Source organism: Fundulus heteroclitus, unplaced genomic scaffold, assembly GCF_011125445.2.
Source record: "Fundulus heteroclitus isolate FHET01 unplaced genomic scaffold, MU-UCD_Fhet_4.1 scaffold_92, whole genome shotgun sequence".
Lineage (NCBI taxonomy): Eukaryota > Metazoa > Chordata > Actinopteri > Cyprinodontiformes > Fundulidae > Fundulus > Fundulus heteroclitus.
Window position 1 is genome coordinate 998,719 of NW_023397384.1, and position 16,522 is coordinate 1,015,240.

At 40.4% G+C, this 16,522-nt stretch overlaps 1 protein-coding gene across 2 annotated transcripts; it reads left to right on the plus strand.

Annotated features, from left to right (window-relative positions):
* The first annotated feature begins 2,109 nt into the window (after positions 1-2,109).
* Positions 2,110-15,421, plus strand: LOC105917100 (KH-type splicing regulatory protein). Of its 2 annotated transcripts, XM_036134855.1 has the most exons (18): positions 2,110-2,324; positions 5,632-5,734; positions 5,839-5,892; positions 5,987-6,023; positions 6,137-6,195; positions 6,282-6,353; positions 6,447-6,504; positions 9,453-9,600; positions 9,723-9,821; positions 9,931-10,032; positions 10,145-10,247; positions 11,460-11,584; positions 11,691-11,984; positions 12,072-12,202; positions 12,298-12,383; positions 12,475-12,678; positions 14,891-15,129; positions 15,374-15,421. In XM_036134855.1, the coding sequence occupies exons 1-18, from the start codon at positions 2,235-2,237 to the stop codon at positions 15,404-15,406; spliced, it is 2,037 nt and encodes a 678-aa protein (XP_035990748.1). In that variant the 5' UTR covers positions 2,110-2,234; the 3' UTR covers positions 15,407-15,421. The 2 variants fall into 2 exon arrangements, with proteins under 2 accessions (XP_035990748.1, XP_035990747.1); XM_036134854.1 differs by lacking the exons at positions 12,475-12,678; positions 14,891-15,129; positions 15,374-15,421 and having other exon boundaries at positions 2,111-2,324; positions 6,282-6,362; positions 12,298-12,406.
* Positions 15,422-16,522: the final 1,101 nt, after the last annotated feature.

The window sequence follows — 16,522 nt, forward strand, 5'->3', positions numbered from 1 at the left end:
TATATATATATATATATATATATATATAGATATATATATATATATATATATAGATATAGATATATATAGATATATAGATATATATTATATCTATCATGAAGTTAAATTTAATGTGGTTCAAAAAACAAATGCATGCAGTATGCTTCATTTTTGGATAATTTCCAATGATGGTTTAGATTTTAAATTGAAAGAATTATACAAAAAAATATGTTTCGTTCAAAATGCAGACTTAACAATGGTTTTGTCTGTATGGATTTCCTCTGGGCTCAGGGATGTTGTATTATTATTGTGTGCAGAACATTAGCTTATTTATATTTGCTTCAGAAAAATAAACTTCCCTGGATGTAAACAACAGTTATATTGAGTTTATTTATTGGGAATGACCTTAGTACAGTAATCATGGCCAAAAGCTTTATACAAATGACACAAGAGTTGTTTGGTGGAAAATTCAAGATTGTTTTTTTTTTTTTTTTGTTGGTGTTTTACACGTCTCTCTGATACGGAACAACAAACGAAATATGCTAGTGGCAAAGTCTTTATTAGCATACGTCTCAAATGTTGACTGAGTGCTGAAAAGCTTCAGATAATGTGTGTTTTGTTTGCTTCCTTTGATTTTCATCCGTGCATTTTACACTTACCTGCCACTCTGTTATGTACACCTTGGTAGTATTGTGTTGGACCTCCATTCTTGATGGCATAGATTCATCAGGGAGTCAGACGTTGCTCCTTATTGACATGGCAGCATCGCACAGAATTGTCAGCAGAACCTCAACAATGGTTTGAGATCTGGTTTCTGTGGGGGGTAGGGTGTGGGCATTAGAGTACAATGAGCTCATTGCTCATCAAGCTCATCAAGAAACCAGTGTGAGATGATCTTGAGGGTGTTGCCATTAAAAGATGTGGTCAAACAGGGAAGGACACGAGCAGCCACAACAGTCAGGTTGGTACTGTGGTGTTTAACAACACTCAGTTGGTACTGAGAGGTCCAGCGTGTGTCCCAAGAAAATATTGCCCACACTATTGTAACACCACCAGGATTGTCATGATGGCAGGATGTCATGTTGTTCACATCAAATCGGACTCTTCCTTCTGGATTTTGCAGCTGAAAATCCAAACTCAATGGACCAGGCAACGTTGTTCTATTAAACATGGCTACATTTTTGTCTTAAATTGGACAGAGAAACTACAGAAATGTACCAACACCTGAGGAAAAAAAGATATCACCGGTAACAAAAATTTCCTTTAATTAATGGTACTGGGTCAGAGTTAGTTGGGTTCTGCGGGAGGTTGTTTCTTGTTAAAAGGGACTTCTCCTTTTAATTGTTCACCACATACTTAAAATTGGGGGGTTGTTAAATAAGATTGCATGTAGACGAATTTGAATCTGTCCATATGAGTTAATTGAGTTGATGATATATTTCTGTGTACAAATGGGATCTAAATGTTTCGTGAAGATCCTTAATATCTGTTGTGAACCGGTGCTATATAAGTAATCTGATTTGAATTAAAATGTCTTACCTTTATCATTAAATGTTGGGGAAAACAGTTCAAAATGAGTGCTTCATCCCACATTCTATTAATTTTATAATGTAATATAACAAATTACATTCTGCTAGGGTATAGGGGTCTGTCTGCAGACTAGGGCCCTAAACAACCACAACCCCTCCACCCCAACCCCCGCCGCGGTATTTAGCACTGAAGAGTCACAGAAAACGCTTTAAAAACTTTAAACAATGTTGGAAAATGTTAAAATATGTGGTCCCAACTTTATAAGCAACATTGCAAAATAATTGCATCGTTTCTGATAATTTTGTAGCATTATTACCCTTTTCAAGTGCATATTTAAAAGATGAAACACAAGTTGACCGTCTAGGAAAATATGTGAAAAACTGCTTAAAGGTTTGATGTTTAGAGAAATGTATTTCTGTTTGGTTTTCATTCCCGGAGAGTTGTCTGCGAGGTTGCCATAAAAGTACATTTTCTCGCCACCAGGTGGCGATGTTTGGAGCAGGATCGGTAACCGCCAGTTAAAAGACTTCAGAAGAAAACGCCATGCAGCAAGAAGCGCTGTGATTGGTCACTCTGAGGAGAGACGTTTTTTTTTTTACCGGCTTGCTGCTACTCTCGCGTTTCTGCCCCCCTTGTCCGCTCCTGGTAACCTTCCCGCTTCTGCGCAGTTTCGACCCGGGACAAAGCCTCACCAGTTCTGGTGCTGTTTGTTCCTTCAGACCAGCATGTCGGATTACGACGGAGTCTCCTCTAACGGTGTTGGTGGTGGAGTGAAAAAAGACGCCTTTGCAGACGCCGTGCAGCGAGCCAGACAGGTCAGTGAACCGAAGCGGAGTAAGCTAGCTAGCGGCTAGCATAGCTGACGCTAGCTTCTCGCTGCCATTCATTGATTGCCTACTCTTAATTCTCTTTAATCCATCGCTTTAAAGAAGAGGCCAGATAGCCGGATAGTGTAGGCCTGTGGTTTCCACACACACCGAGACCACCAAACCACGATATTATTCATTACTTCAAGTAAACACACGGGAACGTAGCTAAGGATTAACTATTTACTGTATAAGCTCACCGTGAAGGTCTGTTAGCATCCCACATGGAATCTAAATTTAAACGCTATTCGGGGATCGGCTGTTATATTTGAGCTCTAGGTGGCATATCACCTACAGGTCATTTGAAAATATTTGTTTATTGACCGATAACGTCTTATTTTTACATTTTATTTCTTGGTGATTGAAACGCCACATGTAAACGTGTCGTGTCTCGGCATCAAGCGCATTAGCTGCTTAAAATCTAAGGAAACGTGAAAGGAAACGGAAGGGAAAGACCCGCACACGCGGAGAAAAATGTTGCTTCAAACAGACGAATATCTGAATGTAAGGAAGTAAAATTAAGAACTGGTTAGACGTTATTTTGCGGTTGATTAGTCTATGGTTGCTTGTTTGTTTCAGCAAATACCGTTTTTTAGAGGATCGCCTTCGATTTAAAGACAAAAACCTTTTTATCTATCTTTACTTTGTCGATACAGCTAAACGCTCGGGGAGATTTGTATTTGTAAGGGCTGTTAGTAAAACAAAGAACTGGTGTAAAAACGCCATTAGTATTTAGCCTGGAGCTGTTTTTACCGCGGTTCTACAAGAAGTCTATATCCCTGGGAAAAATGTTCACACTTTAATAAACTTTAACAAAGTTAATAAATAAATAATCTCCAAATGTCTCAGTCGTTAATGTGCCATAAATGTACAACAAATCCAGAGGGGGATGCTAGCGTTACAAACTTCACACAAGTATTTGAACCATAAACTAATATTTTTATCAGAACGGCTTTTGATTCAATCTGATTTCCACATTTAGTCTTAGTTCAGAAATGCCATCCATTATAGTGACTTTGATGGACATTAAATACCCTAACCTCAGGGCAGGGAGGTTCCAAAGTATCAAAAATGATCTTTTGTACAAAGAATTCAGTCAGCGGAAGGTTACAGAAAGTTCACAGCTACAATTTCTAAACCGATGTTTAAAAACGTGACACTTAATACCAATTCCAAGAAAACGTTTCCTCTTTACGCTTGCAGGTGAAGCAAAGGCATAGAAAGTCTCAACAGCGTTATCCGTAACAATTATAACTTACTGTCCTAGTTAGAGCACATCCAATAAATGGACAAGTCTGAAGCTATTTACATAAAGAAACATTAACTTGTGTAGCAAATCATTAGACTAGATCGCCCTTGCTGTGGATGTTAAAATTAATTATAAAATGTTTACCTCACATTCAGCTGTGAACAAGTTGTTGGGAACCAGGCTGCACAACTGGGGGAAAAGGGATCTGCTCTGTACAAATAAGTCGGCCTGTAAACCTGTTCAGGATGTGTGTAGGGTAGCGGGGTAACAGGAGATTCCCACGGTGATAATAGAGGTATTATTAGATGTCGTGATGTATTTCTGTTTTTCTTTTCTCTCTTTCTCATCTGTGCTTCCATCGCTCTGTGAGCTTTAGTGTTTTAGGGAATGTCCGTTGTGTCTGCTGTGAACATCTGCTGCCGAGAGACTCAGTCCAATCGGCTAAACATTATAACTGCACGGAAAATGCAAATTCACAACGCTTAGAATATGTTTGCCAACAGCTGGTGCTCTCCAACCGGTCCTTTGCTTTAGGGAAACTGCTGCGGTGACGACGTGATCCCAAAATGTTGGGCAGCCTTAGTTTTGTGCTTCTAGTGATTTCTTCACAGTCCACTGTGTGATATTTGTCTTGATGGGGAATCAGAAAGCATGTTGCCATGGTTTCTGAATAAAAACAAACACTTTTGTTTAGTCTGGGTATTTAAAGGAACATTTTCCTGGCAAGATTCTTAACACGTTAAATTAATATTGAAACATGCAGCATGAGAAATATTTGCCTTCAAGTGTTGAGGTTGATGCCGCCCATTTTTCAAAAGTGATTTAATTAATTTACCCTCCCTGTGGGATCAATAAAGTATTTTTGAATTTCTCACTAGCCTTAGCTGTTAACGGCTGAGCAGAGGAGGGCTTTCTGTAAGTTAGCAGTAATTAAGCAGGTAAAGGTCTGCCTGGACAGAGAGGCAGAAAGGAACGCTGAAGGAGCTGCAGCTGTTTTCTTTTACAGAGGCTGTTTACGATCCAACCCTTCCAGCCCTACTTAGAAATGGTGTTGCTGGGCAGAAGAATTTTCTTCTGATGAAAACATCCCGGCTTTGCTGAAATCTTTTGAATCCTTGCAGAAAATGTTAAATGAACAAATATTTCCCTTTTAATAGTCCCACAGAGGGGAAATTCCTCTCATCGTTTAACCGTCGGCAGCCCTTAGGGTGCTGCTAACGCTAAGTGGCGCCCAGGGAGCAATCTGTGGTCAAGGGTCTTCCTCACGGACCCAGAGCAACAGACTGAGTTTTCAAACGCTGACCTTTGGAGCCTCTCCAAGACGCACATGCTTGGTTCTCTGACCACTAAGCCACCACCCCCACCATGTAATGGAACCTTTGGACCATAGACAGAAAGCATTACACATGACCAAGAACACCATCGTGGTCACTGTGTAACATGACGGGGGAGTTTGGGGATACCTTGATACGTGCTGGGTGGCACCTCTTTAGTTCCCATGACCTGACTGTTCATTTTGTGTAACCGTGGATACAAACAAGCTGAAGACTCTTCAGCTAGTGGTGCCCAGCAGCGTTTGTGAGAGGGTTAGCTTTAATCTCCATAGATCTGTGGGCCCTCCATGTCCGGCAACTTTTAGAGGAGCCTCTGCTTTAACACATCTGACCCCAATATGAGCTCATTAGCAGAGCTCTGTAGAGCTTGACGGCACGCCAGTGAGCTAGTTTAGTCCTTTGATTCAGGTGTGTGGGGCAGGGGACACCGGCTCTGGAGGATTTAAGATTGAGACCACTGCTGTAGAGGAAACTCTGGTCACTCCAACACGTTCTCTGGCGTGTCATTGATTCACTTCAAGCAGTCGGTACAGGCCCCTCGGTTCCTGTAAACGGCCCGTGCCAAGTCCGAAGTATTAACCGTGCTTTCTGACTATACGGTTGGCGTATGAATTATTGTTGTTGTTCTTGTTTTCGATATCTCTGAAGTAAACAAACACCCTCTGCTGTCTAGATTGCAGCTAAAATCGGCGGAGAGACTGCGCCCCCAGTGACAAACAACGGAGGAGCTGAAAGTTATCCATTCACTGCGCAGAAACGATCCCTTGAAGAAGGAGGTGGGGAGTCAGACAACTAAGAAGCGTTGGCCTGCACTGGCTTGTTAGGAATACTCAAATTTTTTTGTTTTGTTTTTGTTTTTTGTTTTGTTTTGTTCTCTTAGATGAGCCCGATGCCAAGAAAGTAGCATCACAGAGTGAAAGAGATTCAGCAATGTGTACGTTAAAGTCACTCTGGATTTCTAAAAAAAGCTTTTGCTTTGCTCCCTTTCCAATGATTCGTACTCACCGTTTTTTTTCCTTCTCTTACAGCTATTGGAGCCCAGTTAGCTGCTCTGTCCCAACAAAGGTGTTTTTTCTTTTTTCTCCCTCCTGTATTTGTTTTTGTCACAAACACTTGGATCTTGGTTGTAACGATTGAGAACGTGTTAAAGTCATCGTTTTCATGCCTTGTGTCTCCAGTGTACGGTCGTCCACTATTACAGAAGAGTACACAGTGCCTGATAACATGGTCGGCCTCAGTGAGTGAACGCGCACATTTCACTTCACCAATGACGAATAAGGTTTGAAATGAAATTCAAAGCGTCTTTTCTGCTGTTCCAAACAGTCATCGGACGGGGAGGAGAACAGATCAACAAAATCCAGCATGACTCCGGGTGCAAGGTCCAAATTGCACACGGTGAGCTACGTGAGTTATCTCTACTTTACACCACTTACGGAATGAGACGTAGTACGTGAAATGGAGTTAAACATTTTGTTCTCGTTAATTCAGACGGCATCAGTCTCCCAGAAAGAAGCATTTCCCTGACGGGGTCAGCGGAGGCCATACAGTAAGTTTATGACATTCTTGTTTGAAATAATCACACATTTAGTTTTCCAGGAAAAAAAGCGGGAAAGTTTTGACTTATTAGTTACCTTTTTGTATCACAAATGTAACAAATTAATTTATGGATGGGTAAAGCCTCTATAAAAAGGCTTTCCTGTTACCAGTAGAACCCTGTTTGCTTCCTGACAGCTTTGACGACCAAGTCAAGTGACTGATCTAAATATATCCTGTGAGTCTGACGGTTGTTGTCAGTTGTGAGACATTTTCCTAATGACTCTTTGAAAGAGGACGACGACACGGGGCCCAGGGCGATTGACTTTAAGGCATATAGCCACTTAATATGCTTATAAAAAATATCAAAAACGTTTGATCATGATAAAATAAGGTTATAAACACAAAGGCTCCGTCCTGGTAGTGTTTTGATGGTCCTTTTTGAACCGAAAAATAATCCCCTCTTGGGCGCGATTAGCAGATAAATATAGACAGACGTGCCGACATCTAGTAGCAGTATCGCAGAACTATCATAATGCCGGTTTGCTGAATTTTTAAATTGTAAATGATGCCGGACCGAGCCTGACTCTCTACAATGCCTCACAAAACGGGCAGCACGGCAACCTACAGCAACTGGTATCAGAAAGTTTACTGGCGTCAATCAATTCTGCGGTCACATTTGAGTCTCTGCAGGTTTAGCGTCCGCTTCAGTGAACATCAACGTTCATACTGTATTCCCAGCCACATTCCAGTCTTCTCCCTCTGAGACTCATTTATTTTTTGTCTTTATTTCCACTGGATCTTGGACCTTTCTACTTTGTTTGGCTGGGAGATGCTAATAGCCGTTAGCCGCTTCCTTGTTTTATCCCCTGCTGTTATTTACTAATAAGTTGAGTATAAATCCAAGCATAAAACACCAGAAAAAACAACTAATACGCCAACAGGGTGCGATAATCTTTCATAACACGTTATATGTAACCTGTCTGAGCTACTAATGTATACATTTAAAAAAGTCAAATAATGTGAATTCAGTCTGAAGTTGGTTTATTAACCAACATGCAATAACTAATGTGCAATTCTATTTAATACACTGTGCAATAATCCTGAAAGAAGTGACTTCTGCTGCTACTACACCCGAATATATGTCAATACTCACGCGTATAAGTCACAGTGAATGTACATAAGACATCCTCTGCCTTATTTCTTTTTGTATTTTTTTTATTATTATTATTATTTTTGCTTTTTCTTACCTACTCCTTTTAATCCATGGTATAACGAGGACACACTGTATATATTTGATGCACCTCGTCCTACTTAACTCCTCGTTCCTATGACTACTGATTACTGAGCCGATGTGACATGTGAATTTCTCCAATGTGAGATCAATAAAGCTTATCTTATACAGTGATATCATAGCACCTTTTTAAAGGTGCTATGATATCACTGTATAAACCATTTCATGTAGTTGCTATTGCTGCATATGTAAATTCTCCTAAGGTTGAATAAATAACGTCTGCTTGTTGTTTTGTCAGACTAGATGTCCCTCCTCAGTAAAAGGGTTGGTTGCAGTAATGATATGCAGCTCTACCTAAAACTATATGTGGAAACCTGGGCACCTACAATCATCTTTAAACAACTTTTTGTGATAAATTAAGGGTATAAAATCGATAGGTTTGTAAACTGCTCATCTCCTTACTCCACCCTTGTGGCAGTTTTTCTTGCTGCATGCAACCCCGCCTCCTCAACAAGCCCAGAGAAAGCAGAGAAGTACTGGGTAGCTTGAGGGACCACAGCCTCAGGAATGTAAACCCTGGGGAAAGTGAAATTAGGCGGGTAACTGTGTGTGGAAACGCTACCTGTGATCTGCAAAGTCCCAGGTTTTTTTTTTTTTATAAGTATATATTTATTGGTTATTTTTTGTTTTGACAGACAAACAATTACAATGCAAAACAAGAACACGAGAACAATCCAGCTCTTAAAGTTACATACCTATATACAAGCATATGCGTACACATATCTACATGCCTACAAGAAAGAGAAGAAGAGGGAGAGAGAGAAAAAGGGCAGCAATGGAAGACAAATGGTCTTTGTCAAAACATATCGTGTTCACAATTCAGTCCTCCTCAAATTACAAATCCTCTCCTAAGAAGGACCGAAGTTTCAAATCCTACATAGGAAATAAAGGGTTCCCAAACTTTATAAAAGTTATTTTCTTTATCGTGCAGTTTACTTGTTAAATAGTCCAAAGATATATAGTCCAGTACTGTATTTAGTCCCAGGTTTTTGAGTGGCAGTGGAAATGGAGCTGATGTTCCACCGGTGCATCATCTGAAAGTCGCATAGCTTAATCATTTCTCTGTAACGTGAAAGCTGATTCGAATAAAACTGCTACATTCCTCATTAAATGTGCATCTTTCTCTTGCTGCTGATGTTTAACATGGAGAAGTCTGTTGAAGCGCTACGCTAACATTAGCAGGGTTACTCTGAATAATTTTGTGTAATGGACAAAACCGCTAAAGTTGTCCTGTTTTGTAGACCGGGCCTTCGTTGTGTTTGAAAGTTTAATGACTTGTTTCAACTCCAACAGCTAGCTTGAACAGGTCACATGATACAGATGGACAGGAAGCTGCCGCACCCAATACAGTCTCTCTTAACTGTGAATGTTTTGTAATGGGTGAAAAACAAGTAGATTATTTTGAAAAGTTCGAAATTATTACATCAACAAAATGTGAGCAGCCTATTTGACAGTCTTACGCACATCCAAACAAAATTGGATTAGAACATGCAAAGCTGCAGTGGGGGTGCAGCTAGGAGGATCACTTGCTTTTAAATGGGTGTTGAAACAGATGTCGGTTTGTAGGGATTCTGTTTAAACATTCTAAGAATGGTTTATACCGATGTCGTGGCTGTTTAATTCAGTTCAGCTTTCTCACCCTTTTTCTCATTTCAATTTTCCTCCAGGAGGGCCAAAGCTTTTATAGATGACATCGTGTCCAGAGGTCACGAGCCGAGCAATGGCCAGTCCGGCTCTATGCAAGAGATCATCATCCCTGCAGGAAAGGCTGGCCTAATTATCGGTAAAGGAGGAGAGACGATCAAACAGCTCCAGGTGAGACGTCTGCGCTCAGCTTTAGATAAATATAAGATCGTATGCCTTGTTATTAAGAAGATTTATGATGTTTAATCATCTTTTTAATCCGTGCAACGCGTTTTCCTCTGCTAAATCCGTAGGAGCGAGCTGGAGTTAAAATGATTCTCGTTCAAGATGGCTCCCAGCCACCAAACATAGACAAACCCTTGCGTATCATCGGTGATCCTTACAAAGTGCAGGTACTGTTTGCACACAGGGAAACCCGGGTTCAGTTGATCGTAACGTGTCCTGGTTCTCCTCACGTTTCTCACCGCCTGGTCTGCTTGTCTCTGCATGTTCCTTTTGCAGCAAGCGAAGGAGATGGTTAACGAGATTCTACGAGAACGGGATCATGGCGGTTTCGGAGAAAGGAATGATTATGGCTCAAGGATGGGAGGGGGCGGCATTGATGTAAGCAATTCCAGTTAACGGTTTATTTACCCAGCGACGCAAAGCTGGGTTTTTCCTGAATTCCAATACTTCAGAGCGGATTTTTGAGTTGTGATGTCTTTTGATTCTACAGATAGCTGTACCCCGACAGTCTGTGGGAGTTGTGATCGGTCGCAGTGGGGAGATGATAAAGAAGATCCAGAGTGATGCTGGCGTGAAGATACAGTTTAAACCAGGTGAAGGCCAGATGCCACGATGCTGTGGTTTGACAGGGTGATGAATACTGGTTCAGTACAGGACAAAAATCATGGATTTCTTTTCCATATGTGTTGTTTTTGTGCTTTTTGAGGATCAGGATTGAACAGTTCACAAAATCCGTGGTTCAGTTCAGTAGCTGCTGATAAACCATTAGTTAAGATTTTTAAAAATCTGTTGTCTCCAAGAGTCCTTTAGTAATATTGTGAGGCAGTTTGGGATTAGAAACATCTTTGTGACAAATTTAAACTTTATTAGATATTGTCTTTTGGCAGTAAAGGCAAACACATTCACTAATAAAACAATAATCTGTTAAAATATCTAGAATGACAAAGTATTCACTATAATCAGGTTTCTGATATGTTGTCACTGGCACGTATTCTAAACATGACAAATTACCAAAAATAGCTTTTGTCAATTTTAAATATTTTTGCATAACCACAAACAATTGTTTTCATATGCAATTTGTTGCCTATTTTATTTTGTCATCATTTTCTCTCCGTAGGAAAAAAACGCGGCATTAGGCTCTACATTTTGACCATGTCAGGTTACAACGATGCCTGATTCTGTTTAATAAAAAATAAATTCAACGATTTTCATTGTTTTTACTTTGGCAAAGATTTAAAATGCAATCTTAAAGTCAGATATTGTCAAGAGGAGTACATAATCGGAAGTGATTCAACTAATGCTTTAAACTATAAAATGTTGCAGTTTTATTTAAAAAGTCCCTATAATTTGAGCTATTTGTGTAGTTTGGTTGTTGTCCCATTTTATTAATTGACAAAAATTAACCAAGTCTCCAGTCATTTCTATTCTGGCCTCTTTCTGAAACGCTGGAACTTACTAATAAAGCCAGTTAGTTTCATAAATATACTAAGTTCCCTGACTGCTGTGAACGACGTTGAGTTTAGTTTTAATGATGGAGCTTTTTCTGGTGGAGATCCAGCACTTCCTGAGAGAAACTCTGCTGCTTGCCTGCTTCAGCTCAGTCTTAGGGTTTTTTTTGTTTTTTTTTTTTTCTCCGTTGAACATACAGTTTTTTCCCCATACATCTACAAAATGCTCCTGCAGAGGAAATCCTTCCATCATAGCTCCAAAAGATGCTCAGCCCCTCTTCTTCAACATCTCGCATTATTTTTGTCTGTTTTTGATGCTCTGTCGAAACAATTAATACTGTGTGTTATAAATTACAGATGATGGTACAGGACCTGAAAAGATTGCCCACATCATGGGACCCCCAGACCAGTGTCAGCACGCGGCTTCAATCATCACTGACCTGCTGCAGAGTATCCGTGCCCGAGATGAAGGCGGGCAGGGGGTGAGTGACAAGAGAGCCAGAGCGCATTTCTGGTGTTCGTCTCCATGTTAACGAGCGAGGGAACAAACGCCATGATGCTGACTGGAATACGCCGTTTCTTTCACAGGGCCCTCCAGGTCCTGGTATGCCTGGGTCGGGAGGCCGAGGTCACGGTGGAGGTCAGGGTAACTGGGGCCCGCCGGGAGGAGAGATGACCTTCACTCTCCCTGCGCACAAATGTGGGCTTGTCATTGGCCGAGGAGGAGAGAACATCAAGTCCATCAACCAACAAACCGGGGCGTTCGTGGAGATTTGTCGTCAATTGCCGCCGAACGGCGACCCCAACTACAAACTGTTTATCATCAGAGGCTCCCCACAGCAGATTGACCACGCAAAACAGCTTATTGAAGAGAAGATTGAGGTAAATGTCAGGAATGCTAATCGGCAGAAAATCCTGCAACTTCTCAACCAATCATTGACTGTTGTTTTTTTTATGGGGTTTTCCCAGGGTCCACTGTGTCCGCTGGGGGGTGGTGGTCCTGGTCCTGGAGGTCCTGGTGGTCCTGGGGGTCCTGGTGGGCCAATGGGTCCCTATAATCCAAATCCTTATAACGCAGGTCCTCCTGCTGCAGCACCGCAGTGAGTACAACGAGCTACGGCTGCCAATTTTTTTTTACCTTTTTAAACTGACTTGTGGAGTTAAAGTTTTTAAAGTGTCCCGTCTAACTTTGTAGTGGAGCTCCTGGTGGTCCTCAGTATGGTTCTCAAGGCTGGGGGAACCCCTACCAGCAGTGGCAAGCTCCAAATTCAAACGACCCCAGTAAGTGACTTGTATTTCCTCACGTTCTCTTTATCTGAGCTTTTGGAAACTCATTAATTTCTTGGCGTTTTGTTTGTTTTCTCTTCATCAGATAAAGCTGCTGCAGACCCAAATGCAGCATGGGCGGCTTACTATGCCCAATATTATGGACAGCAGCCAGCGGGCGCCGTGGCGCCCCAGCCACAAGCTGCCCCTGTAGCAGCAGCAGGAGACCAGGGCCAAGCAGCGCAGACTTGTGGGGGCCAGCCTGACTATACGAAAGCTTGGGAGGAATATTATAAGAAGATGGGCATGAGTAAGCTGGATCTGATGACACAAAGTCTGACTGTACTTCCCTGAGCTTTGAAATGCAATATTCTGGTTAGAGATGCACCAATCAATCTTTTTTTTTTCTCCTGAACAACTGATTGGTGAACAGCAGGCCGAATACTAACTGTTTTCCCTTCACTATGCATTGTTTAGTTTTATTTAATGTCCCTCACCTTAGGGCTGGGTGATATTGACTAAAAATAATATCTCGATATTTTTAGCCTGAATGTCGATATATGATATTTATCTCTGTTTTTCTTTTCATAAGGCAATTACAAAAAGACATCTCTAAATCAAAGCTTTATCCAAAATGTTTATCGGGCACATTTTCTTTAACAAACAGCTGTAGATAGATATGAGAAACAGCTGAAAAATAACCTGCTGGAACGCATAAAAGTATAATTATTAGGGATGGGTATCGTTATGATACCACTACTCTTAACGATTCTCCTTATTGATCCGGTATTCCGGCGGTACCATTATCAATACTTATTTTTTTAATCAAGCAAAAGGGTAAAAAAAAAAACTAATGATCCTTGACTGTTTTTTTTTTTTTTTACATTTGGAGCAAAAGAAAACCAAAGTACAAACTAAATATGTTTTATAGAAATAGATCAATAAGAACATCGTATAAATAACTTAAATAATAACTATATAAACAAAAGGCTAAAACACTAACTTGAATAAAAAGTATGTTGTAGGAGTGAGGAATATCAACATTGACAAGACATGAATTGATTTTAAAAAGAAAATTAACTCTAAAAAGATTTATAAAAGTATTGAATATTTTAACTGAATCTAAACTATCATTCTCTTATATTATCAATTTTAACCAAAAGATAGCAGAGACACCCACAGGTGAATAAATGAGAGGCTGTGTGTAAATTAGTTCCAGGGAGGGATTTAAGTGCAACAGTTTCAGAGAGAGAAAAAATATCATTAACTGTTAAAGATTATGTTTATAATATTTTTTACATCCCGCTTTGTAATCTAGTGAAAGCTTTGCTCATGCGTGACTCATTTTCAATGGGAACAAACAGACGAGTCGGTCTCGTCTCTCTGACTTCAGGCAGAGTTTGCTGCAGCAGCGCGACTGACTGAGCGCCTGTCAGAGCTGCACTCACTCTTTACTGAAGATACGGTAAACTAAGGCCGATCGGTGCTTTAGCTTGTTGCCGATGTGCCAAACGACACCGAAAAACGTTAAATTGATTGTCGCTTTTGAATAAAACATTCGCTAGCAAGGTCTGAAAAGTTGCTAAATTGTTGGCAACCGTGTTGATGAAGGTAAGCGAGGCGAACACGTGAGAGTAGCTTAGACCCTCCCATCAGTCCCCTCGGCGTGTGCGTTCAAGGTGGAGAATGTTGTTGGGTTGGAGACTCCCTGAAAAATTTAATACGACCTTAAAAATACCCTTAGGAGGACAGATGAGACTGAGGCTTGTCTGTTGGTGAGGACCGTCCCACGTGGCCCTTTGATACCTAATAATTATAACGTAAGATAGATATGTCTCAATATAAACAGCATACTCTCATCTTATGTCTCTTTTTTAAGTGTTTTTAAAATCTCAATATATTGCCCAGCCCTACTAGGATCCGAATTTAAGACTTGCCAGATATCAAATGCGAGTAAATTTTCCGTTTGGCGAGTAGCTTTCAGAGGGCTAGCTGCCACATGGCGAGTAAATGTTTGTACCAAATAAGTTCATCATTTGGGCGGGTGCTTTTTTTATGTTCCTCTGCTTTCAGCTCGTATGACCACAAACGCGCACGTACACAAAAACTCGCACATGTGACGCGAGAACGACAGCAACTTCGTCATGTCCATTCGCTAACAACTAGCGTTTAGCTCAGGCTAATTACGTAGCGGGGTTATGTGGAGATGTTTAGCAGCGGTCAGTCAGAATTAATATTTTGGCCGGTAAAAAAATATACTTTTAGGTCGGTGAATCAGGAAGTTAATTTCAGACGCTGGCCCCATCTCGCCTTGTCTGATTAGTTTTTCTGCCAACCGTAGCACAAAGAGCATAAAGCAATTATCAGTCTGGCTACATTTAATAAACCAACTGATGCAGCGCCGCTAATTAATTTTGCTGATTATGTGTTCTGGTAGCTATTCTTCTTAATCCAGTGGTGAGGCGCAAACAAAACTTTCCACGTTGTATCAATATGACCTCATGATGACTGTCTGTTTCTAGCTCAACCAGCTGGAGGAGCAGCACCCGCTCCAGGCGCCGCCGCAGCAGCAGCAGCCGCCGCCAACCCAGCAGCTGCAGCACCAGGTGGAGCTGACGCTGGTGGCCAGCAGGACTACAGTGCAGCCTGGGCCGAGTATTACAGACAGCAGGCCGCCTACTATGGACAGGCAGGACAAGCACCTGGACAGGCAGGTGGTCCACAGCCGGGACAGCAGGTAATGCACACCTTGAAGGTAGCAATGGTGCTCTCTTTTGACTTGGAAAAATTAAAGAAGTGAAGTTGGAAAGGATAGTATACTTGATGTGTCTTTAGCTTTTACACATTTTAAAGGAAACATATATATATATATATATATATATATATATATATATATATATATATATATATATATATATATATATATATATATATATATATATATAATTTTCTAAGTCTTAATAAAATTGAATAGGTTTGAATAGCATTGCTTTCTATCGATGTCTAAATCTTGTAATGGATCAACAATGTATGTATAAATGTGGAAGAAAGAGGATTTTGGCACAAAAACAATCATATTGTGTCCTTTCTCTCTTTTCAGCACCACTAAACTCATGGTTGATCTGTGGGACGGATGTATTGGCTCTCAGGATGTGTTTACTTTTTTTCTTTTATTTGGCTTTAATAAGACGAGGCCAAGTTTTGCGTATCCTTCATGAAATTATCTGTGTAACACCTTTTTTTTTTATGGATTTAAAAAAGGGAACACATTGTGCCCATAAATTGAACAAAGCACTAAAATACCTGTCCTGTTTGGTTTTTGCCCATTACCTGACCCTGCCTCACATTATTCAAGTCAATGTTTTAATTTTTCTTTTTTGTTTTTAACAAAAATGTGAAATGAGCAATGCTGCTTGCAAGCTACCGCAACATCATTTCAATACTGATTCACATTTAGTATTTCCCTTCAGTTTTCAGAGGGTACAAATAACTGTCTAGCAGTATTTCGAATATATTCACAAATTATCTTTGTATGAAAGGTAATTGCAACGTTGTTTTTTGTTCTAGGTACGTTTTTTTTTTTTTTTTTTTTTTTTTTTTAACATTCCCAGTGCTTAATTTGCAGGTGTAAATCTTACTGCTGTGAGAATAATTTTTTTTTTTTTTTCACTTTTTTTTTTTTCTCTCCGAAAGGGTATTGAATGTCTGTAATCTCTGTAATGCTACAGAAACTGAATGCAGGTTGGCAGCGGTTGGTCACTGATTGTCCTACTAATTGTAGGCTGGTTGTGTGCGCATGTATATTTGTGTGCTTGACTGCCCTCCATTCTTACCTTTTTACTTTTAAAAAAAATAATTTCCATTTGGTTCTGCTTGTGTCTCCTTTTTTTTCTTTTTTTTTAGTTATTTTTTACGGTTTGTTTTTAAAGACTTCAATAAAACATTCATATTATATCCCTGTGTTGGTCTGACTCATTTCACACCCAGCTGAAATGATTGCTCATGGTGAAATTAAATGACGAGGCGCATTAAATACCCCTAGTATACAAGCTACTTTAGGGGTGTCACCCGGTTTAGCTCAATCCCATTGGAGCTCTGATGGACGTGTCAGCCAGCCAATAGGAGCACAGCGCAGCAGCGCGAGAACCAATCAG

Bases quoted from the DNA above. Each gene is read 5' to 3' on its own strand.
- LOC105917100 (XM_036134855.1), top strand. From the start codon at position 2,235: ATGTCGGATTACGACGGAGTCTCCTCTAACGGTGTTGGTGGTGGAGTG. The intron at 6,024-6,136 runs GTGTTTTTTCTT...TTGTGTCTCCAG, and splicing joins GCTGCTCTGTCCCAACAAAG to TGTACGGTCGTCCACTATTA. The intron at 12,679-14,890 runs GTAAGCTGGATC...GTCTGTTTCTAG, and splicing joins TTATAAGAAGATGGGCATGA to CTCAACCAGCTGGAGGAGCA.